At 38.2% G+C, this 24,091-nt stretch overlaps 1 protein-coding gene across 6 annotated transcripts in view; it reads left to right on the plus strand.

Moving 5' to 3' along the window:
- Positions 1–24,091, plus strand: part of RC3H1 (ring finger and CCCH-type domains 1) — an 82,868-nt gene that overhangs the window by 12,856 nt on the left and 45,921 nt on the right. For all 6 annotated transcript variants that reach the window (XM_069065542.1, XM_069065541.1, XM_069065543.1 and 3 more), the window contains exon 2: positions 17,279–17,646. In XM_069065542.1, coding sequence (XP_068921643.1) covers positions 17,416–17,646 — 231 coding nt within the window. In that variant the 5' untranslated portion in view covers positions 17,279–17,415. The remainder of the gene's footprint in view (positions 1–17,278; positions 17,647–24,091) is intronic.

The raw sequence follows: 24,091 nt of genomic DNA on the forward strand, positions 1-24,091 counted from the left end.
TTTTTCCCTCTTCATACAGTCCCTGTCAATTTCTCAAATAGTTTTACCTTTCTAGGTTTCTTGAGTCTTTGTGTTTATATTTCAGTATTCTTACTTAGCTCCATTCTTTTCATCAGAAATGCATGAAAGTCTTCTATGAAAGATCGATTTTATTCCCTATAAGATTACACTTAGCTTTGCAGGATGAGTTATTTTTGGTTGTAATCTCATCTCTTTAGCTTTTTGGCATATTGTATTCCAAGATCTCTTGTTTTTAGTAGAAGTTGCCAGTTCTTCTGTGGCTATAACCGTAGTTCCTTGGTACTTGAACTCCTTTCTGGATGCTTGTAGTATTTTATTTGATGTGAGAGCTCTGGATTTTGGCTTTGACCTTTGAAGACTTTTCCTTTTGGGGTTCTTTTTAGGAGATGATTGATGGCTTCCTTCCATATTTGTCTTTTCATATATATGAGCGGTTTAATTTATGATTTCTTAAAATGGATCCAGGCTTTTGTTGTTGTTTTCCACTGTTTGCAAAGAGTTCCATGATTTTTAAACTATCTTTGACCTGTTTTCCAAATTAGTTTTTTATTTTAGATATCTTACAGTTTTTATCTTTCAAAAAATAGTTGTTTTGTTCTAATATTTCCTGCTGTCTTATGGAACTATTTATTTCTGATTTATCTGTTCTAGTATTCAGGGTATCTATTTCTTGGATTAGGTTTACCACTTTTTCTGTCTTTCTTTTACTTTTACACTTTTTAAAATGATTTATTTATTTTTAGTTTTCAACTCACTTTTATAAGATTTTTAGTTCTTAGTTTTCCTTCGTCTCTACCCTCCCTAAGAGGGCATGCAATCTGATATAGGCTATATACACGTATGGTCATATTGAGCATATCTGCATTAGTCATGTTATAAAAGAAGAATCAGAACAAAAGGAAAAAACCATGAAAAAGAAAAAACAAAAGAAAGAAAATTATATGCTTTGATCTGCATTTAGACTCCATAGTTCTTTCTTTGGATGTGGATAGCATTTTCCATCATGAGTCTCTGGAATTGTCTTACTTAGATCATTGCTTTGCTTAAAGGAGCTAAGTCTAAAAAAGTCAGTCATCACATATTGTTGCTGCTGCTGTGTACACTGTTCTCCTGATTCTGCTCACTTCACTCAGCACCAGTTTATGCAAGTGTTTCCAGGTTTTTCTGGTGTCCACCTGCTCATCATTTCTTATAGCATAATAGTATTCTGTTACATTCATATACCACAACTTGTGGCATTGAGGGCATCCCCTCAATTTCCAGTTTGTTGCCAGCACAAAAAGACTCGCTGTAAGTATTTTTGTACTTGTACCACTTTCTTTTTCAAGCCACCATATTCTTTTAATTCTTTCCTAAAGACTTTGTTTCATTTTTATCTTTTGCTTCATTTCTTTTAGATATTTATTTACCTTTTTTTTTTTTTTTGAGGGGAAAAGGCCAGCTAATTGGGGTTAAGTGACTTGCCCAAAGTCACACGGCTGGTAAGTGTTACGTGTCTGAGGCCAGATTTGAACTCGGGTTCTCCTGACTCCAGGGCTGGTGCTCTATTCACTGTGCCACCTAGTTACCCTTCTTCTAGATATTTAGATAGTCCTTGTGGAAAAATAATTTTTTTCCTTTGAGTATTTGCAGTTATTATAGAGTTACTTGCTTCTTTTGGGAATCTCTAGGTTGGCAGTAGTTTTTATACTAGTTGACGTTTCCTTTGATTTACAAATCTCTCCAAATTTAGTTAATGAATTTGGGCTTTATGCCAGGGCAAAGCTCTTTTGGGATAGGGTCCCAGCTTGGTTTCACCTTGAGTTACCTAGGTTCCTGTGCTGATTTACACTCCTGGATCACAGCCTTCCAATCCCCATCTTTCAGATTTAGAGAGTAGCTCTTCAGGGCCCCTCTGTTGAAATCTCAGAACAGGGTGCCAGGGACCTGGGAGCTTCTGGGCACCTGAGTTTTCTCATTTTGAATATTATCCTTCCTCACTGGTTGTTGCTGCTTTCTTGGGCTTCCAGTGGCCAATTTCAGACAACTCTGGGTCTTTGGGGGAGACTGAATTTGCCTGTTCTTGTGATGTCTTTGCTTTTGGCTTCCTTTCTCATTTCTCTGACTATATTTTGTGTTAGATTTCTTGATCGTTCTGTCTGATGTGCTGTAGTCCATGGGGTCACAAAGAGTTGAATATGACCAAACAACAAATTTTGTCTGGTGTGAATTGTCAGGTTTTTTTCCTGAGTAAATGTAGGGGAGTTGGACTTGTCTGCCTCTGTTTATTCAATTATTTTGGTTGGAAGTCCCAGTAACAACTTCTTTACTTTTTTTTTTTTTGCCTTTTGAAGGGCAATTGGGGTTAAGTAACTTGCCCAAGGTTACAAGGCTAGTTTTTTGTGTGTGTGGGTGTTAAGTGTCTGAGGCCTGAACCGAACTCGGGTCCTCCTGACTCTGGGCTGTTGCTTTACTCACTGCACCACCTAGCCGCCCCACTAATAACTTTTTAAAGTATCATTCCAACTTACTTTCTTGAACAGCAGGACCAATTTAAAGTCCCACTAACAGTGCATTAAATAGGCCTTTTTTCTTATAGCCCTTCCATCATTTAACATTTTTATCTTTTGTCATCTTTACCTGGTATATATGGGTGAAACTTAAGAATTATTTTTAATTTATATTTTTCTTACCATTAATCACTAATTATTATTAATTTGGAATGTTCTTTTGTTAAGTTATTGCTATTTTGCCTTTTATTTCTAAAACTACCTGTTTGGATTTTTGACCACTTATCTTTTGGAGAATAGCTCTTTTTTATATATCTGTGCTCCTTAAATATCAGACTTTTATCAGTTGTTTAAAGGTTTTTTTTTTTTTAATCTCCAGTTAACAGTCTTTCTTCTTATTTTAGCTGCATTGGTTTTGTTTCAATAAAAACTTTTCTCTAACCATTAATAAGGGGGTTGATCTACATGATATCCAAGGTCCTTTCCAGCCCCTAATCCTGTCGACCTGTGGTAGTTACACAATGTACAAAACATTGGTGGAAGCATATGAAATATTTCTTTCATTCAATGAAACAGCCTTGGATAAATAGGAATCCTGGTTTTCTTAAGCATTTTTGGTTCATTAATACTCAGTTATGAGGCACTTGAAAAGAATGTGTCATCAGAACTCAGGAAAATATTGATGTTATTCTGTATTACATCAGGAAGTTGGAAGTCCTTGAGAGTTCTTAGTGTGAGAAATAACTAACTACAGTTGACTTAGCTACTTTAATATAATAATCCAAGACAATTCTAAAGGACTCACAGAAAAAATGCTATCTGTATTCAGAGAGAGAACTGAAGAACTGAGTGCAGATTGAAGCATATTCAAAATTTTCACTTATTTTTCTTGCCTTTTTTTGGTGGGGCAACATGGCTAATATGGAAACATGTTTTGTATGATTTCACATGCATAATTGGCGTATTGCTTACTTCTCAGCGGGGGAGGGATTGGAGAGAGAGAATTTGGCGTCCAAAAAAAATGAATATTGATTTATTTTTTAAATAAGTAACTACAGCTGTTAAGTGTCTACAGCGCTATAAAATGCACGCGCTTAAGCTAGAGATAAATTCAGGTTCTTTGAGAGTTTCTCAATTGAGTCATTTATCTCTGATCCAAAGTTTATTTAGATAGCAGAAGACTTTTATGAGTACTTGCATTGACTGAACTCTGAATATTTCCATAGAGCTTTGGTGCTTGAAATTGAAATGGAAAATGAGTTATTGCTGTTGTTTAGTTGTTCCAGTCGTGACCTCATTTGGGATCTTCTTGACAAAGGTTCTGGAGTGCTTTGCCATTTCTTTCTCTAGCTCATTTTACAGCTGAGGAACTCAGTCAAACAGGGTTAAGTGACTTGCCCAGGGTCACACAGCTAGTAAGTATCTGAGGCCAGATTTGAACTTACGGCTTCCTGAGCTTTGTTCACTGAGCTGCCTAGCTGTCCCCCCCTCTTGCATGATTCCTACCCAGTTGTTAGTGTATTCTCTCCCTTTAAATTGCTCTGTGTTTACTCTCTACTTGATGTTCTCTCACTTTCTCTCCTCCATTTCAAACTACCAAAGGCCTGTTTCACTTTGAATATTTCCAGTACCTAGCATAGATAGTCTCTTTTACATTTATCTATTCTCTTAAGCAGCACTATTTATAGGCATGTTACTACTTCATTTCCCTAATTATTAAAGCTAAACATCTCCCCTAACGGCAGATAAGACAATTAAAAATTTGGCTCCAAGTGACCTACTTCAAGATCCTAATTTTATCATGAGAAAAAGTAATATATGTCTACTAATTTCGTGTTTCCAAACCAGTTTGCCACAAAATAAGTTCAACTAATAAATCCTTCAGAAAGTGCTCTCAGGTATATGTGCAAGCAATTGTGATTTATTTTATTTTTATTAGCTATCTTTTTTAAGGGACAGCTAGATGGCACAGTTGATACTTACGTAGGACTAGAATCAGTTGTATGCCAGCATGTACACAGTTCTTTTCACTCACAATAGCCTTGCTAGTTAAATTAGTATAGATCTTGAAAGATTCCCAATCTAGAGTTGGAAGGGACCTTAGGTGGTGAAATGGATAGAGAGCTAACCCTGGAGTCAGGAAGACCTAAGTTCAAATCCTGCCTCAGATAACTTACTAGTTGGGTGACCCTGGGCAAGTTACTTAACCCTGTTTTTTCCTCACCTGTAAAATGAGCTGGAGAAGGAAATGACAAACCACTCCAGTAATTCAACAACCAGAGTCATTTTTAAAATTTTCAACCAAAGCTCTGTGGAGATAGCCGTACTGTAATCAACACATGTGCTCATAAAATAGCTTGTGCTCAAGGTTCTGTTCTGAGACAGCAGTTGTTTCTTGGTATCTGATAACGCTGTAGATCATCTGAGTGAATGGAGATATGGGCTGTTTCAGTGATTTGCATTTAAATATTTGGAGAATTGTTAGGTTAGTAACTGGGAAATTAGCTCTTCTGTCATTATGGGGCAAGTGCGATTGACCTAATTACAGAAAGATGAACAGTTTAATTACTAACACAATCTAAGGTCAGGTTGTTTGCAATGAGAACCCTGTTGTTGAACCAAAAAAGGTTTGGAAGAAGACTGAAGAGGACGGAGAACAGAAAAAAACAGATTGCCGCACTGTGTCAAAGGGAGCCTGTGGCACTGTCTCTGCTCTGTCATTTGTTGTTGGGCAGATTGTTTAGCATGTGAGAGGCTGGCCTGCTCTCTACTGCCACCTGCCGCTGGGAAGAATAAGGAGAAATAGAGAAAGTGGGCTCTCCTGATTGGCTGCTGAGAAGAAGGGGAGGAGGGCCCCTCACAGCTGTAGAGTGGCAGGGATTTTTGCCGGCTCTAGCCTTTAAAGCTGTTACTTTTTCCTAAAAGAGCATAATGCTACTTAAGGTGAAGGCCTGAAGCTGGAAGAGATGGGATTAAGTGTAGCTGAGCAGAGAATGGGAGAAGCAGCCCAGCAGATGGAGGAGTCTGGCTGAGGTGCTGTGCCCAGTGAGGGTCACATTAGCCTGGCGCTACAGGTATAGATTTGATGCTGAAGCTATGCACAATAAGGGACATTAGTTTTCTGCAACAGGAAGAGGGCGCTGAAGGCCGATGTTCAAGAGGTAAAAGTTGCCCTGGCCACTGGGACTTGAAGTGTATACGGTACCTACCATCCTCACTAACACTGCTCATTGGTGAGAGAGTGTATTCAGGAGTTATTGGTGGAATTTTATGTGAATACTATGCATTTGCTTTGCTTTTCCAGTAAACTAATTGGTTGTTTAATTGAAAATTAATGGTTGATTTATAAATGGGAAATATACCAATGGGACCTCATGAGCTATAGTGTTGGTGAGAGTGGTCATCCATAAAGATCCTAGGATTATCCCCAGGAACTTGAGAGTTAGAATGACTCTTTGGCCATCTTCTCTCCCACCCCCTGCTAGGGAACTGCCCAGACCTGGGCTGAGCAGCAGCTTCAATCCCTGGAAGAGAGAAGACATAGGGAGAGTTGGGAGTCAGTGCCATGTCCAAGTTATTATATATGGAAGACTTTTTTTTTAACTGGATCTGTGATTTCATTGATATAGAGAGCTCTCTTCTGGTGAGGAGGTGTGGGAAATAGCCAGAAGTGGAAGATGGAGTGGAGAACAGGGAGAGGAGTCCAGTTGGGATAGCATTTGTATAATGAGCCTAAACAGATAATTGGTGACTTGGGTTGTGAAGGGCCTCAAAGGGTTTTCTTTTTTTTACCTAGGTACCTTTTTATACCACTTTATACTACTTTTATACCACTCAAGTTACCACATTGGTGACTTAGCTGAATATAGGATTGAGTTTATTATCGTGGATCTTGTAATTTTAGTCTTTTAGAAATGGTAGTGCTAAATGATCATTTCAGTGTTAATGAGATGGACTCATAGCAGTGAGTAATTTGGGTAATTGATAGCACAGTAGCATTTCTCAACTTCAGTCTGGCTTTGTCTTATCTTCCTGCTATTGGATTCTGAGCCCTCCTTATTCTATATCTGGGACATAATCATCTTAATTTGTTTCATTTTTGTAAATTTCCTGAAGCATATTTAATGCCAATTGGTGGTGGAAGGTTGTTATAACTTGTGAGATAGGTCTTCTGTAAAGGACTTATTTGGTAGAATTAATGCAGTGGGAAAGAAGATAAAATTAATCAAGGCATCATTGCTTTCTCCCTTTAGGCAGGGGTTCTTAACTTAGTTTGTGTGTCATGGACTCCTTTGGCAATCTGGTAAAAGAAAAATATGTAAGACTACAAAGAAAACCAATCATTGAAAATTTCATGAACACTAGGGTCAGAACCAAGATACTAAAGTAGCAAGAGAAATATAACTTAGTTTCCTAATACGAGTCCTTCACAAATTTTTTTAATTTTATGTTTATTTTTAGTTTACAACATTAATTTTCACAAGATTTTATGTTAAAAATTTTCTCCCTGTCTTTTCCCAACCCACCACCCTAAAACAGTGATCCCACTGAATATACCCCCTCCCCCAATCTGCTCTCTCCTATATCTTCCCCCATCCCCCCTCCAACTTTCCGGTAGGGCAAGATGGATCTCTATACCCCAGTGCTTTGTATATCTTATTTCCCAGTTGCATGTAAAAAAATAATAATTTTTAAACATTTGATTTTAAAACTTTGAATTCCAGATTTTCCCCCTTCTTCCCTTGTCACCTACCCTTGCTGGTAAGGTAAGCAATTCAATATAGGCTGTACAAGTGTAGTTACGCAAAACATTTCCATAGTGAATATATTATGAAAGACTGACTATATTTCCCTCCATCCTATCCCACCCCCAACTTGTTCTGTTTTCTACTTTGACCCTGTCCCTTTTCAAAAGTGGGTGCTTCCAACTTCCCTCCCCCCAGCCTGCCCTCCCTTCTATCATCCCCCCTCTTATCCCCTTACCCCCTACTTCCCTGTAGGGTAAGATACCGAGTTTAGTGCCTTCACAAAAATTTTGAAAACTCACCAGATTGAGTCCTGATTGGGAAATGCAAGAAAAAAATTAAAGTGAGCCATTTTAGACCAGATTAGCTTGGGAGACAGAGGAGTCTGGATGCTGGATGATGCTATTTGACTCTAAGGCACAGGCACAGAATATTCCAGCATTCAGGGACTGGAAAGGCCTGAGAATAGGTCATCCCATACACACACAAGGGAACCTGACCTTGTGTATGGTGCTGAAACAGGTGCTAACTTGAGGTTTCCACTATCTAGTTTCAGATCATAGATCCAGGGTGAACTAAGGAGGGGGGACCTATGGTGCTCTAGGCTGTTTACTAAGCTGGTAACAAGTTAGGGCCAAACAGTGTTTGTGTAGCTCTGACCCCAGGACTGTAGTAATTCTCAATTTCTTTCTAATAGTAAACAGTATTAAGTGCTTAATTACTCTGCCAAATACTGTGCTGAATGCTGAGGGGGAAGGGATTACCCAGTTGGGGACTTGATTGAGAAAAGCCTGTATAGAGAAAGTCAGGTTCCGCCTACAGATGAATGAAGAGATCGACCAGGGCTTCCTCCTTAAAATGAAGTTCTGGGAGGAACAACTGGCCAATAATAAGAGGAAATTGGGCTAGATAATTCTTACAGCTCTTCTAATTCTTATATATCTCTGATGATTTTTTATTCCTTTTGCCTTTTTGTTTATTCAGTTTCCAGTATGTCTCTTTAGTTACCCTTTGGGTGGCCCACAATTTAAATACTCTGGAGATTGTGGTATACTGTTATTCCTAGTAATATGGCATCAGCAGAAGAATATTTTTATTTTTTTGCCTTTTGGAGGGCAATTGGGGTTAAGTAACTTGCCCAAGGTTACACGGCTAGTGTTTTTGTGTTAAGTGTATGAGGCCGGAATGGAACTCAGGTCCTCCCGACTGTAGCGGCAAGCACCCCAAGTGTCCTCAGGGTTTGCAGCTACCACAGGTTCTTGGATCTGCTTTGTTAAAGGAAAGCAACTCAAAATGGGTTAACAAGCTTACTTTAATCAGTCAGACATATATCGTTTACCTTGTTCAGGGGAAAAAGGTCAGCACCCCAAACTTCAAAATATACAGATAGAATTATCAAGACATTAACAGATCAAGTAGACAGCTTTCCAAACTGTCCAACCATTACATCCATACCCAGTCAACATCTGGGTTTCCACATCTGGGTTTTTCAAAGCCGGGGGACTCTCAACAACGGCTTCCCAGAATTCAGATCAAATCACAGAACACTTCTCAAAGTGAGTCCCCAAAACAAAGCTACACATCAGGGCTTATATAGCCTTCTCCTGGCTCAGAGAATGTAACAACCTTATTGACTCACTGGCCAATCAAGAAGTTATCTACTGAAAAACAAGCCTCCCCCACCCCAGGCTTCAGGTGCACATTAGCCTAGGGGCAGGGAAGATCTTTAAAATTTACATTCTTATTACACCTGACTCTTTACTCACTGCTCCACCTAGCCACCCCAGAATATTTTTATTTTTAAAATAGAGCCTTCACTTCAGAAAGAAGTTTGAGGTAATGAACACTGAACAGTTTCTCCAATTATAATCCTACCAGTTTTCCTGTTCATTATCCATTTGCTGGGGGGGAGGGAGGAGCTGTGGGGGGTGTGACTGTACCTTAGACGGGTTATGTATTTATATATATATATATATATATATAATTTGTTGGGATCTCACCAAATCTGCCATTATTTGCCCAAAATAAATTTATTCAATTTGATCTTTCAGTTCTGGCTTATTGAAGAGATGGGTTAATTAAGGGGTGAAAAAGTGATGAAGTTTTGTAATTGTGTCTTGTCACATAGCAAGTACTCAATAAATGTTTGGATGGATGGATATTCTATCTAAACTTGTTTCTTTTATGATTATTTGTCTTCTCAACTTGCCTAGAAGCTATTCAGGAGAATTTTCTTTTGTATCCTTTATATGCAAGGATTTACATATCAATTTTTCTTATGTGCTTTCTAGTACAAGGCTTTGCATATTTAGTAAAAAAGCTTCTAAATTTCTTCAAAATTAGGTAGATAATTATATTAAGCAACTCAAAGATTACTTGTGAATTCTCTCTGTACTTCTTTCCAATGTATTTAAGTCTCTATGGAAACAAATTGAGACCTAAAGTTTTATATCTTAGCTCAGCCTCCCCAAAGAAGCTTCCCCCCCAAAAAAAAAAATTTAGTGACTTGAACAGATATATGTTTTCCCATTTGGTAGCTAAGTGGTGCAGGGTAGAGTACAGAGAATCAGAAAGATTTGTGTTCAGATGTTGCCTCAAACACTGTTACCCTGGGCAAGTCACTTAATCTCTCTGTGCTTCAGTTTCCTCATATATAAAATAAGAATGATAGCACTTACCCTCTGAGGGTTCTTGTGAGGAAAAAATAAGATAATCTCTAAAGTAATCTGAAAACCTAACCACCATATAAATGCAGCTGTCATTATTATTAATACAAATCCATCTCTTCAGCTTTTTTTTTTAATAAGTTTGCAACCTTGAACAAATCATAGAATCTGTCCTCAATTTCCTCCTCTGTAAAATTAGAGAGTTAGACCAGATGGACCTCTAGAGTTCCTTGGAATTCTATATCAGTGGTAAAAATGACCATCATTGGTGTTAAGTTCAGGATTATTTTTTATTCATGCCTTTAATCTCATTCCTTATGAGTCCATTCTTCTTTCCCCTACCCAGCACACCATCCCTTCTAACAGGAAGGGGAAAAAAACTGAAGCAGAGCCTTTTCATCTAACTACACAGCACAAGTGGAATTGCCATCTAGATTTATCAAGGGCAAGGACTTTGTGTTCTTAATCTGTCTGGTATGTGTTTGGACAATCTCAAGATAGGCATTCATCCCCAAACCTTTTGCCCTTGAACCTTTTCTCTTGTCCCATGGTGCCTTTTAAACAGTGCTGTGGAAAGAGCAATGGATCAGGAGCAAGATGACCTCAGTGGAAGTCCCAGCTCTGCTTAGTACCTCTTTGACCTTTAGCAAGTCATTGAACATGCCTAGTTTTTCTTCATTTGTAAAATGAAAGGATTAGACTAGATGACTTCTAAGGCCCTTTCCACTTCTAAAGTGGAGATACTATCTTCACAGTAAGTGGTCCATCCTTCTCCTCCCTCTTTACTCTTAGTCTCCAGAATATCTTATATGTTTTCTCTTCCCATTCCCACCCCAAAGTACAAATGCACTTTATAACCCACTAGATAGATTTAGAATAGCCTCCTAACAGGTCTTACTTTGGTTGTGTATCCTCCCTCCTCTCTTCTAATTCCTCCTTATCCCATATTTTAATTTCTGTGCATTTATGTAGTCACTCTCTTGATCAGAACCCATCAGTAGCTCCCAACTGCTTACCAAATAAAGTTCATATGGCATGTAAGGTACTGTACAGTCCGCTTCTTTCTCATTTTTCCATCTCTTTCTCATACTATTCCCCTCCATGCTACTCCCCACTCTAGCTAAAATGGCCTAACCACTACTTACTTCATCCCCAAATATGTACTGTATTCTTTTGCCTCTATATCTTGGTATATCCTGGCCTCCAGGGTTGTAATCTCCTTCACTGGAAGCTTTGTTGAAGAAATGTTTAGTGATTCTGTTTAATGGGTTACTAATATTCAAATGAGGATTGAAATGAGGATTTAAACTGGACTTCAGGTTTTTTGTTTTTGTTTGTTTTCAGCAATGACACGGTAGTAGTAATTGCCATGCTTATTTGTTTCATTTTTCTGAGGTGTGTATTTTAAAAAATAATCATCAGTGTTCCTGCTTTTAAAAAAATTACTACTATTCTTTTTTTAATTTTTCAAATACTTTATTAACCTCTGATTTACATCATTCATTTTCGCCAGATTTTGTTATAAATTTTCTCCCTGTTTTTCCCCTATCCACTGCCCCAAAATAGCAGTCCCACAGGATATCCCCTCCTCCAATCTGCTCCCTCCCATATCTTCTCCCATACCCCCTTTGACTTTTCCAGTAGGACATGGTGGATCTCTATGCCCCAGTGCCTGTATATCTTATTTCCCAATTACATGTAAAATAGTATTAATAATAGTATATATATATTTGAATATTTGATTTTAAAACTTTGAATTCCAGATTCATTCCCTTCTTCCCTTGTCAGCCACCCTTACTGGGAAGATAAGCAGTTTAGTGTAGGTTGTACATGTGTGGCTAATGCAAAACAATAACATAGTAGATATATTGTAAAAGACTGGCTATATATCCATCTCTCCTATCCCACCTCCCACTTGTTCTATTCTCTACTTTGATCCTGTCCCTTTTCAAAAGTGGGTGCTTCCAACTTCCCTGCCCCCCAGCCTGCCCTCCCTTCCATCATCCCCCCTCTCATCCCCTTCCCCTGTACTCTCCTGGAGGGTGAGATACCCTATTTAGTGAGTATTTCATTCCCTCCTCAGGCCAAATTCAATGGGAATAAGGTTGACCCATTCCCTTTTGCCTTCCTATTCTTCCCCTCCATTGTAACCATTTTCCCTTGCCTCTTCTATATGAGATAGTTTACCCCATTCTGTCTCTCCCTGTCTCCTCTCATTATATTCCTCTCTCACCTCTTAATTTCACCTTTTTTTAAGTATCATCCCTTCCTGTTAAATTGGTCCTGTGCCCTCTATCTATGTATACCTGTAAATATATATACACACATTCACATATGTACTCATATGCCCATATATCCTCATATATAGACATATATATATATATTTCTATTCCCTTCAACTACTGAGAAAAGTTTCATCAGTTACAATGATTGTTTTTCCATGTAGAAATGTTAATAGTTCAACTTTGATAAGTTCCTTATGATTTCTTTTCCTTATTTACTTTCTCATGCTTCTCTTGCTTCTTGTATCTGAATGTCAAATTTTCTATTCAGCTTTGTTTTTTTGTTTTTTTTTTCAGCAAGAATGCTTGAAAGTCCTCTATTCCACTGAATGACCATATTTTCCCCTGAAACATGATACTCAGTTTTGCTGGGTAGGTGACTCTTGGTTTTAATCCCAGCTCCCTTGACCTCCGGAATATCACATTCCAGGCCCTTCAATCCCTCATTGTAGAAGCTGCCAGATCCTGGGTTATCCTGATTGTGTTTCCACAATATTCAAATTGTTTCTTCCTGGCTGCTTGTAATATTCTTTCCTTAATCTGGGAATTCTGGAACCTGGCTATAATATTCCTAGGAGTTTTCTTTAGGGGATCTTTTTCAGGAGGTGATGGGTGGATTCTTTCAACCTCTGTTTTGCCCTCTAGTTCTAAAACATCAGGGCAGTTTTCTTTGAGAACTTCCTGGAGGGTGATTTCTAGGTTCTTACTTTGATCATGGCTTTCAGGTAGTCCAATAATTTTTAAATTATCTCTCCTGGATCTGTTTTCCAGCTCAGTGGTTTTTCCCATGAGATATTTCACATTGCCTTCTGTTCTTTGATTTGTTCGGATCTGTTTAACAGCATCTTGATTTCTCATAAAGTCATTAGCTTCCATTTGCTCCAATCTAATTCTGAAGGAATGATTCTTGTCATTGAGCTTTTGAGATTCTTTTTCCATCTGGCAAATTCGGCTTTTTAAGGTATTTTTCTCCTCATTGCCTTTTTGAGCCTCTTTTGCCATTTGAGTTAGTCTGTTTTTTAAGGTGTTATTTTCCTCAGTCAGGCTGTTGACTCTCATTTCATAATTTTCTTGCATTGTTCTCATTTCTCTTCCTAATTTTTCCTCCACTTCTCTTATCTGCTTTTTAAGGTCCTCTATGGCCTGTAACCAGATCGTATTTTCCTTTGAGGCTTTTGGTGCAGGAGTTCTGACTTCACTGTCTTCCTCCTGTTCCATGTTTTGCTCCTTTTTGTCCCCAAAATAGTAGTCTAATGTTGGAATCTTCTGTTTGCTTTTTTTCCTTTGCCTGGTCATGTCACCCCTCAGTCACTTGGCCCCTGGGCTTTTTGCCACAGTAGGACTCTGGCGTCAGACAGGGGAGTTTTCGTCCCAAACGCTGGGGTTTTCTCAGATGCTGGAGGTATTAGATGGGTGCCCTCTCTGAGGTCTCCACACACTCTGGCAAGCTGGACACACACCCCAGGACCTCCACCCTAGACTGCAATCCAGATCCAAGCAGGTTAAATGAAGAACGATTACCCCTCAGACTGGTGCTTGGTCCGCCTACTCTCTGCAGGCCAGTTGCTGAAGCTGCCATGTGGAGCTGCCAGCCAGTGTCTCAGCAGCCTCTCGCCCCAGGGACAAAAGCCACGTACTCCCACTTACTGGGTCCCAAAGTCCAGACTGCACTGACCTCTCACTTTGTCCTTCGCATCTATGTGTTGATAAACCTGGAAACTGCCACAGCTGCTGCTGATCTGGAGTCCCTCCTGCGGGCAACTGATGCTTCAGTGTGGGGCTGGGCTCAGCTCCCAGAGCACTGCTGGCCGATTCCTGCTGCCGGGCTGTCCTCAGTGGGAGGTTAGCCTCTCTGTGTCATTTTGTGGGTTCTGCAGCTCCAAAGTTTATTCAGAGTCACCTTTTTACATGGATTGAGGAAGGTGGAAGCTGGAGCCGAGGGGAGGTCCTGCTTCTATTCCTCCATCTTGACTCCGCCCCCTACTATTCATTTTTTCTCTAATGACTGCCCCCTTTCCCATTGGAAGTTTTCCCTTGTTGAAAGTCATCTCTCAGAATAAATCGACACATTGCCATTGTTGTGTCTGAAGACTTATGTTTCATTCTGTGTAGGTGGGTGTGCACATGTGCATATATATGGACATTCACATACACACAATATGCCACGTAGTATACTAAGTACTTTACAGATATCTTACTTAATCCTCACAACACCCCCAAAAAGTGGGTGCTATTCTGATACTCCTTTTACAGTTGAGAGATTAGCTGACTTGTCTAAGATCTCACCAACAGTGAGTGTTGGAGTCTCTCTGACCTAGACCCAATACTCTGTCTACCTGGCCATCTCTCCCAGGAGGCTCTTCAGTGTCTTGAGGTCTGATGCAATTAATATCTTGTCCTCTATAGACAGGCATCTAGTGGACCACTCAGAAGGAATACTCAGTCTGTACCTTTTCCATCACAGTGAAGAATACTTTTAGAGAGCTTAAGTTTGATGTCTGTTAGCAGAGGATCATTGGGCTGGGTTATTTCTGTTGTTACACCTTCTGAGGAATCCTGAATGGTTTTGATACTGTAGACAGATTGGAGCCACCTTGTTGTAAAAGAACTTGTGTTCTACCAAGTTGAATAGTGTCATAATTAACAAAAAATACACACAATGAGATCTCAACATCTTTTAAACTCAGCTGTAAGATGGAAAAGCATCCTCATTAAGGATGCACTCATTTCATGTAAAGATGACCTGTGTGAAGATTTTCCTCTCCAGGCCTTAGCCCTCACTTCTTTACCATGCCCTAGAGACCTCTTCAGGGCAGCCAGTTGGCAGAGTGCCAGGCCTGGAGTCAGGAAGACTCATCTTCATCGAGTTCAAATCTGGCCTCAGACACTTAACTAGTTTGTGTGACCCTGGGCACGTCACCTAACCCTGTTTGTCTCAGTTTCCTCTTCTGTAAAATGAGTCAGAGAAGGAAAGAGCAAACCATTCCAGTGTCTTTGCCAAGAAAATTCCAAATGGTATCATGAAGAGTTGAACATGACTGAAAAAACCACTGAAAAACAAAGAAATGGATTCACCCTGGAAACTCACTCTGGTCCTGGACTTATCATTTCAAAGTGCCCTTGCAGCTCCTCTCTCTCAATTGGTTGGTTCTCTCAGAACTTCCAACCATGTATTCCTTCCTTTACAGGTTACACTTTATTTTGTACCACACCTCCAGGCCAGGGGATCTCTTCTCTCCCTCCCCCCCCTTCCCGATTTCAGCTTCCTTTTGTGTGTTATCTTCCACCATCATAATGTAAACTGTTTGAAGGCAAGGATCGCTATTTTTATTTCCTGCATGTATTTGTAGTTCTTGTGCTTAGCGCTTAGTCAGGGCATAATGAATGCTCATTGACTCCTATAGATGGGAGAGTTAGGCATATATGTTGATAGTTGCAGATAGCCTCTGGGTCACCCCTCCCCCCCCTTTTTTTGCTGTTAATAAAATCAAGCATGTCCATTCCTTTAATAAAACATCTTCCTTTAGATACCTTGTAAATTGATGCCTCAGTGTGCTCACAATTAAAGCACTCCAGGTGCTTTGTATACTTGATCTAATTTTGCTGGAATTTTTTATTTTGGTCTTTGTCTTCTAGTACTTTTTCTGAAAACACCTCAGAGATTCATGTCAGTTATTGTCCAAGTGTTGTGGTCCCTTATCCTTAATGGTGAAAACAGCTTATTGCAATAGTTGTTACAAGTCATTCATTTTTTTCTAGTTTGTAACCTCCTTTCCATTTTCATCCCTGAATATCCTTAGAATGGCATTGCTTAGTTGGAATATCTTGTCAAGCTTGCTTCTCTGTGCTGTATATTTGTTCATCCTCTTTTTAAAGTTGTGTTTTCTTTGTAAAGTTTAAAAAATTTTCAATATTATGTAATCAAAATTGTTCATTTTATCTTGTCGTCGCTATTTCTCGTTAAGTATTCCTTGTGCCAAGGTATTATCTTGTTCCCTTTTCTAATTTGTGAAACATATAACCTTTTATTTTTTTAGATAACATATCCATTTGCTGCTGCTGCTACTACACACTGTGTGTGTGTGTGTGTGTGTGTATGTGGGTGGGTGGGTGGAGACGCATGAGAGATAGCTTGATTTTAAGCTTAATTTCTCTCAGATTGCTTTGCAGTTTTTCCAGCAATTTTTGTCAAATTAAGAAAGCCTTGCCTCAAGAGTTGATTTTGGGTTGTTGAACAACATACTGCTGTGTCCAATTATTTTTGCCCCTTGTTTACCAAAATACTCTCTTCCACTGATCAACTTTTCTGTTTGTTTGTTTTTTTAAACAAGTAGCATAGCTTTGGCTATCAGTAACTTCTTGGTAGTTTTGTATTACTAATACCTTCTAGGTCTGACCTTCCTTATTATTTCCCATAGCCATTGTATATGGATCCTTATTACTTCCTACCTATTCTATTACATTCTAACCCAGATTTCTTACCCCTAGGTTGAACTATTTTAAGCCCTTTATGGATCACTGTCATTTAAAAACTCCAAGCAGTTTTAACCTGTAAATGTTCTTCATGATTTAGATGAATGTCAGTTACTAGTAATTGATTTAAAGTTTAATTATAGTGGCTCATGTGTTGTTACATGGTGTCCGTTTTCCAGTCTGTAGAGCAGGAAAAATAGAGAAATCTGAAAAATAAAAACATAAAGCTCCCCCTATTTTTAGTTTTATGATTTTGGTTTTATAATTCATCTTAAAATATAAAAACCTTAGCTATTTGAGTAGCTAGTATGATAGAAAGATTAGGAGATTTTGTTCTAGTCCAGACTTTGCCATTAACTGTATATTTTGCTACATTTCCTTAAATGAGGTGGTTAAAAAGGATGATTTATTGTGTTTCTTTAATATTATTTGATTTTATGAAATTACAAATATATCAAGTTCTAACATGTATAAACATGGTATAAAATACATAGGCAAAAATCCGGATTTTAGGGGAGAATGAAATTTGTTGTTAGAATTTTAAAATACAGAACAGAAAAAAATTCTAAAACTTAATAAACCTTTTTTCTTTCTTCTTCCAGGTTATATTTCACACTATGTGCTGACTGTATTTACAGAAGATATTTAAAAAACAAACAAACTTTTTTTTTTAAAGATTTTGATTCCAGTGGAATCTGTGCTTTAGATTTTTGTGTTGTGAATCATAATTACTTAAGCAATGCCTGTACAAGCTCCGCAATGGACGGATTTCCTCTCCTGCCCAATTTGCACTCAGACATTCGACGAAACGATCCGAAAGCCTATCAGCCTAGGCTGCGGCCACACTGTCTGCAAGATGTGCCTGAACAAGCTTCACCGTAAGGCGTGCCCCTTTGACCAGACCAATATTAACACTGACATAGAGCTCCTGCCTGTGAACTCGGCCTTGCTGCAGTTAGTGGGTGCTCAGGTAAGATGAGGTAACTCATTCAGTATCATGGTGTCCATCACTTTCTCTGTGTGTTTTAAGGAAAAAAGTGTTGAAAACATTTGAACAGGCACAGTTATATACTCTACACATGTTCTCATTGGAAGAATTAATCTTTGATATTGACTGAAGTGTTGTAGTATTTTAATCTTTGGGTTGTAGTGACTGTACATTATAGAGTCACTCTTCAGGGATCAGTCTCAGTCACCAAATCAAACCTAAAGCAGTGGACAAAGTTTTATGCACTTGATGCAGTAGAAGGGTCGATGGAATTGAGAATGAAGTGTCAGAAGCAACAGCAACAACTGGGAGGTTATGGAAGAGAAGGAAGCCCCAGTAACCTTCTGCTTACAGTCAGCAGCTAGAATTACGGAGAGGCACTTGGGTCTCCTAGTAGACTAGGAGTCAGTAACACTTGGGTTTACATCTAGCCGCAGACACTCGAGAGCTGTGTAACTTAAGCAAGTCACTTTACTCCGCTTAGCCTTGGTTTCCTGATCTGAAAAATAGGGTTAGTAGTACTTAATTTTGGTATGAGCTTCAAATGAGATGAATTGTAGGGCACTGCAAATCTTAAAGTAGTATGTAAATGCTAATTGTTGTCATCACCGTGATTTATTTACTAATTGAAATTTAAGGTTACCCAAAAGGCAGTGGGAGGAGGGGTATGATAGTTGTGAGTGAGCAAGTTATATTGCATCACAAGTCAATGAAGAATTAGGGTCAGAAGTGAGGTAAAGGATAGCGAAGAAATGTATAGTCAGAAGAGGAAAACCGGGCTGTGCTTGAGCAGTCAGCATGGCTGTAGTGAGTGTCTGCCACGCACCAGTCACTGCTCTAGGCACTTAATACCCGCAGAATTGGAGGGAAAAATACATGTATGAGCATATGCTAAATACTTGTTTAAAAGAATGAATACACATAATACAATAGACACAGGCAGCTGGGTGGCAGGGCAGATAGAGTGGCGCATTTGGAATCAGATCTGACTTTGAATTGTGCCTCAGGCACTTAACAACTTTGTGACCCTAGACAAGTCACTTAACCTTATCTGCCTCAGTTTCTTCATCTGTAAAATGGAGATAATAAGAGCCTCTAACTCCCAGGTTGTTATGAGGATAAGGTGAGATAGAGGTAAAAGTACTTTGTAAACCTTTAAGCACTATATAAGTAGTACAGGCTGTTATCTTTATAAGCATAAAAGATGAAATGCAAATTGTCACAAACTTATGTTAAAAATGTCCCATATTATTTATAACAAAAAAACCTAATTTTTTTTTTTTTTTTGGTTTTTTGGAGGGGGAAATGCAGGGCAATTGGGGTTAAGTGACTTGCCCAAGGTCACGTGGCTAGTTTTTGTGTTAAATGTCTGAGGCCGGATTTGAACTCGGGTCCTCCTGACCCCAGGGCCAGTGCTAAGACAGAAATATCCACAGCATAATTCTATATTAACAAAACAACAGTTAGAAACAAAGTAAATGCCCACAGGGGACTTTGGGGATAAATTATGCCATATAGAGATGGATACATTATGTCATCGAGTAGCATATTAGTGGGCCTCAAAAGACCAGTCTGAAATTCCGAGAAGCATGGGAAGATTTTAATAAACTAATAGAATGAAACAGAACCAGGAAAAAAATATGTAATAATATAAATATAAACATTAGTAATAGGAATCCAGTTGACTGGGCTCTTGTTAAAGGTGGTTGTTCTGTTTAGAATCATTAAGGAATGACTGTTGGGGGGAAATAAAATATTTTTGGCAGGGAGCCAAATTCAGATTAAAGCAATGCCCCAGGCAATGGGTATAGAATATTTTTTGTGCTCTTAGAATTGCTCATTTTGTAAGTTTGCTTTGCTTAATTCTTTTTCTTGGTAAGAACTGAAGGTTCAGTGAGGTGGAAGTATATGAAAATACAGTCTTATAAAAAGAAATCAAAAGAAAACGCATAAAAGAACATTTTATTAAACAGCTAAGCAATTATTTATATTTATATATAAATATTTATATTAAAATATAAATTTAAAATTTTTAAGTGCCTGCTGTGTTCCAGGCATTGTACTAAGCACTTTATAAGTATTATCTATCTAGTTTGATTTTCACACCAACCCTTCAAGGTAGGTGCTATTATTATTATTCTCTTTTTATAGTTGAGGAAACTGAAGCAAACAGATGAAAGTGACTTGCTCAGGATTACACAGCTAGTAAGTGTCTCAGATGGGATTTGAACTCATTGCCTCAGAGGGGATGTAGAAATAGGCCTGTTCTTCTTCTGTCTCTGTGAGTCAAGGGGTTGAGGTGAAGACTGAGACTGACCCTGGAGAGGGAGCTAAGAGATAAGGTGTCTTCAGGAGAAAGCCACACAAAGAAATTGATATAAAAACAAAAGACAGTCCCTGCCCACTAGGAGCTCACAAAAAAGACTGTCCATAAAAAGAAACTGGAAAGGAGGTAGAATAGATAGAATAGCTCACAAAAAGACTGTCCATAAAAAGAAACTGGAAAGGAGGTAGAATAGATAGGGTACCCCAGTGTGGGAACATGATGAAGTCTTGAAGCTGGGTGGGAAATGCTCTGATGCCCCCCTTAAATTGAGGATCTGGAAGGATCTCTCTGATGTCTACCTTCTCCAGTCAGAAGGAGGAACCCAGGAGGCAGAGAGTACTGCAGAAGCATGAGTTTCAGACTTAATTTGATTGTGCAGGAAAGTAAATTTCTGGATAGAGGGGTGAAGTCTAGGTGAGTTGCTCCTTAGGATCTAGGAGGAGCTCTCCAGTGTTCAACCTCCACCTTCTCCAAAAAGTAGGAGCCAGTAGAGGTTATCATGAAATAATGGATTTTTATAGTTGGAAGATATTTCTGTGGCCTGTACCTCTATGTACCATCTATGACATAGATGACAAGTGGTCAACTAGCTTTTTTTTTGAGGACTTGTAACAAGAGAAAATCTACACCCTTCCATGGTAGCCCATTCTACTTTTAGAGAGTCCTAATTGTTAGTTTTTCCTGACATAAATCCTAAATTTGCCTACTTGCATTTTTCTGTTCCTCCTAGTTCTGCTCTTCTAGACCAAACAATTATAAGACTATTGTGTATTTCTCCATTTGATTTCACTGAACCTCATAATTCTCTGTCCTTTGGCTTAGTCTGTTCAATATTTTTGTCAGTAATTCAGATGAAGAAACAGGTACTGTGATTACCCAGTTTGAATAAAGCTGGTAGTAATAGTTTCTACATAGAATAATGAAATTCTAATTCCAAAAGATGCTAACAGGTTAGAGTAATGGACAAAATCTAAAAAGATGAAATTTTATTAAGTCCTTTGCTTTGTTTTAAAAATAATTGTAAAAGCACCCTATGAGAGAGACATCAGCAGATAGCTCAAGTGAAAAGAATATATGGTTTTATTGCTTGGCAAATATATGAGTTGCAATTTTGAGAAGATTGCTGTGACATTGAATGCAAATTTAGCTTCATAAGTAGTAATACAGTGCCTAATCCAAGAAACTAGTTTGAGTGAATCCTACTTGGTTAGACCTAATTTGGATACCATACTTCTAGGTACTGTATTTTGGGAGGGACATTAATAAACTTTATTTCTCACAGATAATGTTCAAATGTTAGGAGACTCGAAATGTCTTAAAAGGAGCAGTGAAAAGAACTGGGAATATTTAGCTTGTAGAAGAGATTTTAGGTGTTTAAAAGATTGTCATACTTACTTAGAACACAAAGGGCCCTAGGGTGGATGCAGTAACTTTTGGTTAATTGCAGGGTAGAGTGAAGGGGGGTTGTTGGAGGAAGACCTTCCTTAGAGTTAGAGCCAAACCCAAAAGAAATTAAGAGGTAGGTGAGTGCCTTCTTACTAGAAAATTCTAAGTGGAAGATTAATGATAGCTTGTTGAAAGGTGGTGTTGAAATTTCTTTTTCATGTGTGGATTAATGTCTAATCCATATTCTTTAAGATTCTGTGATCCTCATTTTTTTTAGTCTTTTTTTTTTTTTTTTTTTTGGCTTTTTGGAGGGCAATTTGGGTTAAGTAAGTTGCCCAAGGTCACACGGCTAGTTTTTTTGTGTGTTAAGTGTCTGAGGCCGAATCTGAACTCAAGTCCTCCTAACTCCAGGGCCAGTGCTCTACTCACTGTGCCACCTAGCCACCCCCTTAAAGTCTTTTTTAAGCATTCGTTTGTTTTAAAATTTTGAATGCCAAATTCTGTCCCTCCCCTCTTCCTGAGATGATAAGCAATCTGATACAGGTTATACATATAAAACATTTCCATATTAGTCATTTTGTGGGAAAAGACTTTGAACCAAACAGAAGAAAGAGAAAGAAAGTAGAAAAATAATATGCTTCCATCTGTATTCAAGACTATCAGTTCTTTCTATAGAGTCAGACAGTATTTTTTATCATGAGTCCCTTTGGATTGTTGTATTACTGAGAATAACTAAGTCACAGTAGTTCATCATATAATATTGCTATTATAGTGTACAGTGTTTTCTTGGTTCTTCTCACTTCACTCAGCATCAGTTCATGTAAACCTTCCCAGGTTTTTCTGAAATCATCCTGCTTGTCATTTTTAATAATTCAATGATATTCCATTACAATCATACCACAACTTGTTCAGCCATTTTCCAATTGATGGACATCTCTCAATTTCCAATTCATTGCCAACACAAAATGAGTTGCTGTAAATATTTTTGTACAAATATGTCCTTCCTTTCTTCCACCTAGCCCCTTTTTAAAAAATCTCTTTGGAATATAGACCTAGTAGGGGTATTCCTAGTCAAAGGATATGCATGGATCTGTTCACAACTTTACCAACAGTGTGTTAGTTTCTTAGAACTAGAATGTTTTCCTACATCCCCTCCAACATTTTTCATTTTTCTTTTTCTGTCATTTTAGCCGATCTGATCTGTGTGAGGTGGTACCTCGGAGTTGTTGTAATTTGCATTTCTCTAATCAATAGTGATTTAGAGCATTTTTTCATATGACTATAGATAACTTTGATTTCTTTGCCTGAAAACTATCTGTTCATCTCCTTTGACCATCTGTCAGTTCAGGAATGATTTGTATTCTTATAAATTTGACTCAGTTCTCTATGTAGTTGAGAAATTATGCCCTTATCAGAGGTACTTACAGGTTTGTTTTGTTTTTGGAGGGGGGGAAGGCAAGGCAATTGAGGTTAACTGACTTGCCAAGTTCACACAGCTAGTTAAGTGTCAAGTGTCTGAGGTCAGATTTGAATTCAGGGCCCTTGCTCTATTCACTGGGCCACCTCGCTGCCCCCAGAGGTGCTGATTGTAAAAAAAAACAAAACCAACTCTTTTCCTGGTTTTCTGTTTTCCTTTGTGCAAAACCTTTTAAATTTAATATGATAAAAATTATCCATTTTATATTTCATGATGTTCTTTGTCTCTTGTTTGGTCCTAAATTCTTCCCTTATTCATAGATCTGACAGGTAACTAACTATTCCATGCAATTTGCTTATGGTATCACACTTAATATCTAAATCATGTACCCATTTTGACCTTATCTTGGTACACGGTGTGAGATATTGGTCTCTACCTAGTTTCTGCCATACTGTTTATCTTTTTTTCCAGCAGTTTTTGTGAAGTAGTGAGATTTTGTCCCAAAAGCTTAGATCTTTGGGTTTATCAAACACTAAATTATTATGGTTATTTACTTTAATTAAAAATCTTAACCATAACTCATTGAACATGTTGAACTTACGTTCTTGAGGTAATAATATGTTCTTTTAGGGTTTTCTTCTTCATTTAATACTAGTATTTGTCCTTCGTGGAGGTTCTGTTATTTTAAGACATTCTTTAAGTGTAATCTTTCTAATGAAACACCACTAGTCAAGAAAATCTTTTCTTTTTTTATGATTCTTTAATTTTTATTTCTCTTTCTATGATAACTCTCCCTCCTCTCCAACTTGTACATCCATAAAGATAACAATTATTGTGGTTGCCCTTGTATCACAGTGACTTGACAGAGTACAGTGTAAATAAGTTAATAACTTAAAAAAAATTTGTTTCTTTGACTTAGACTTTTCATTACCTTCTCCAATAAGCCCTCTGCTTTTCTCTGCCTGTCTTCTGGTTTACCATGTTCTTTATGAAATACCCTTTCCTTTATAAACCAGCTTTTTTAGTTTGTAACAAACACTCAAGGTGCAGATCAAATATTATATCCTTTATGAATTTTTCTTTGATATCCCCAGCCCTTTATTTCTCCAAGTCCTGAACTCTTAGAGCATTTTGAAAACCTCTGTTATTGCCTGTTGACTTGAAATGAAAAAAAGTTTGGTAATTGTATATGAGACAGGAAAGATGTGAAGAGTCCATGATTACCCTAATGTTATTAATGTGGAAGGCCATATGAATGATAATGCAGTAAGAAGGAATGGTAAAGGGTGGCTAGGTGG

Source organism: Petaurus breviceps, unplaced genomic scaffold (assembly GCF_028583685.1).
Source record: "Petaurus breviceps papuanus isolate PSGF00001 unplaced genomic scaffold, PetGlider_PUasm1.0 90692, whole genome shotgun sequence".
NCBI classification, from domain to species: domain Eukaryota; kingdom Metazoa; phylum Chordata; class Mammalia; order Diprotodontia; family Petauridae; genus Petaurus; species Petaurus breviceps.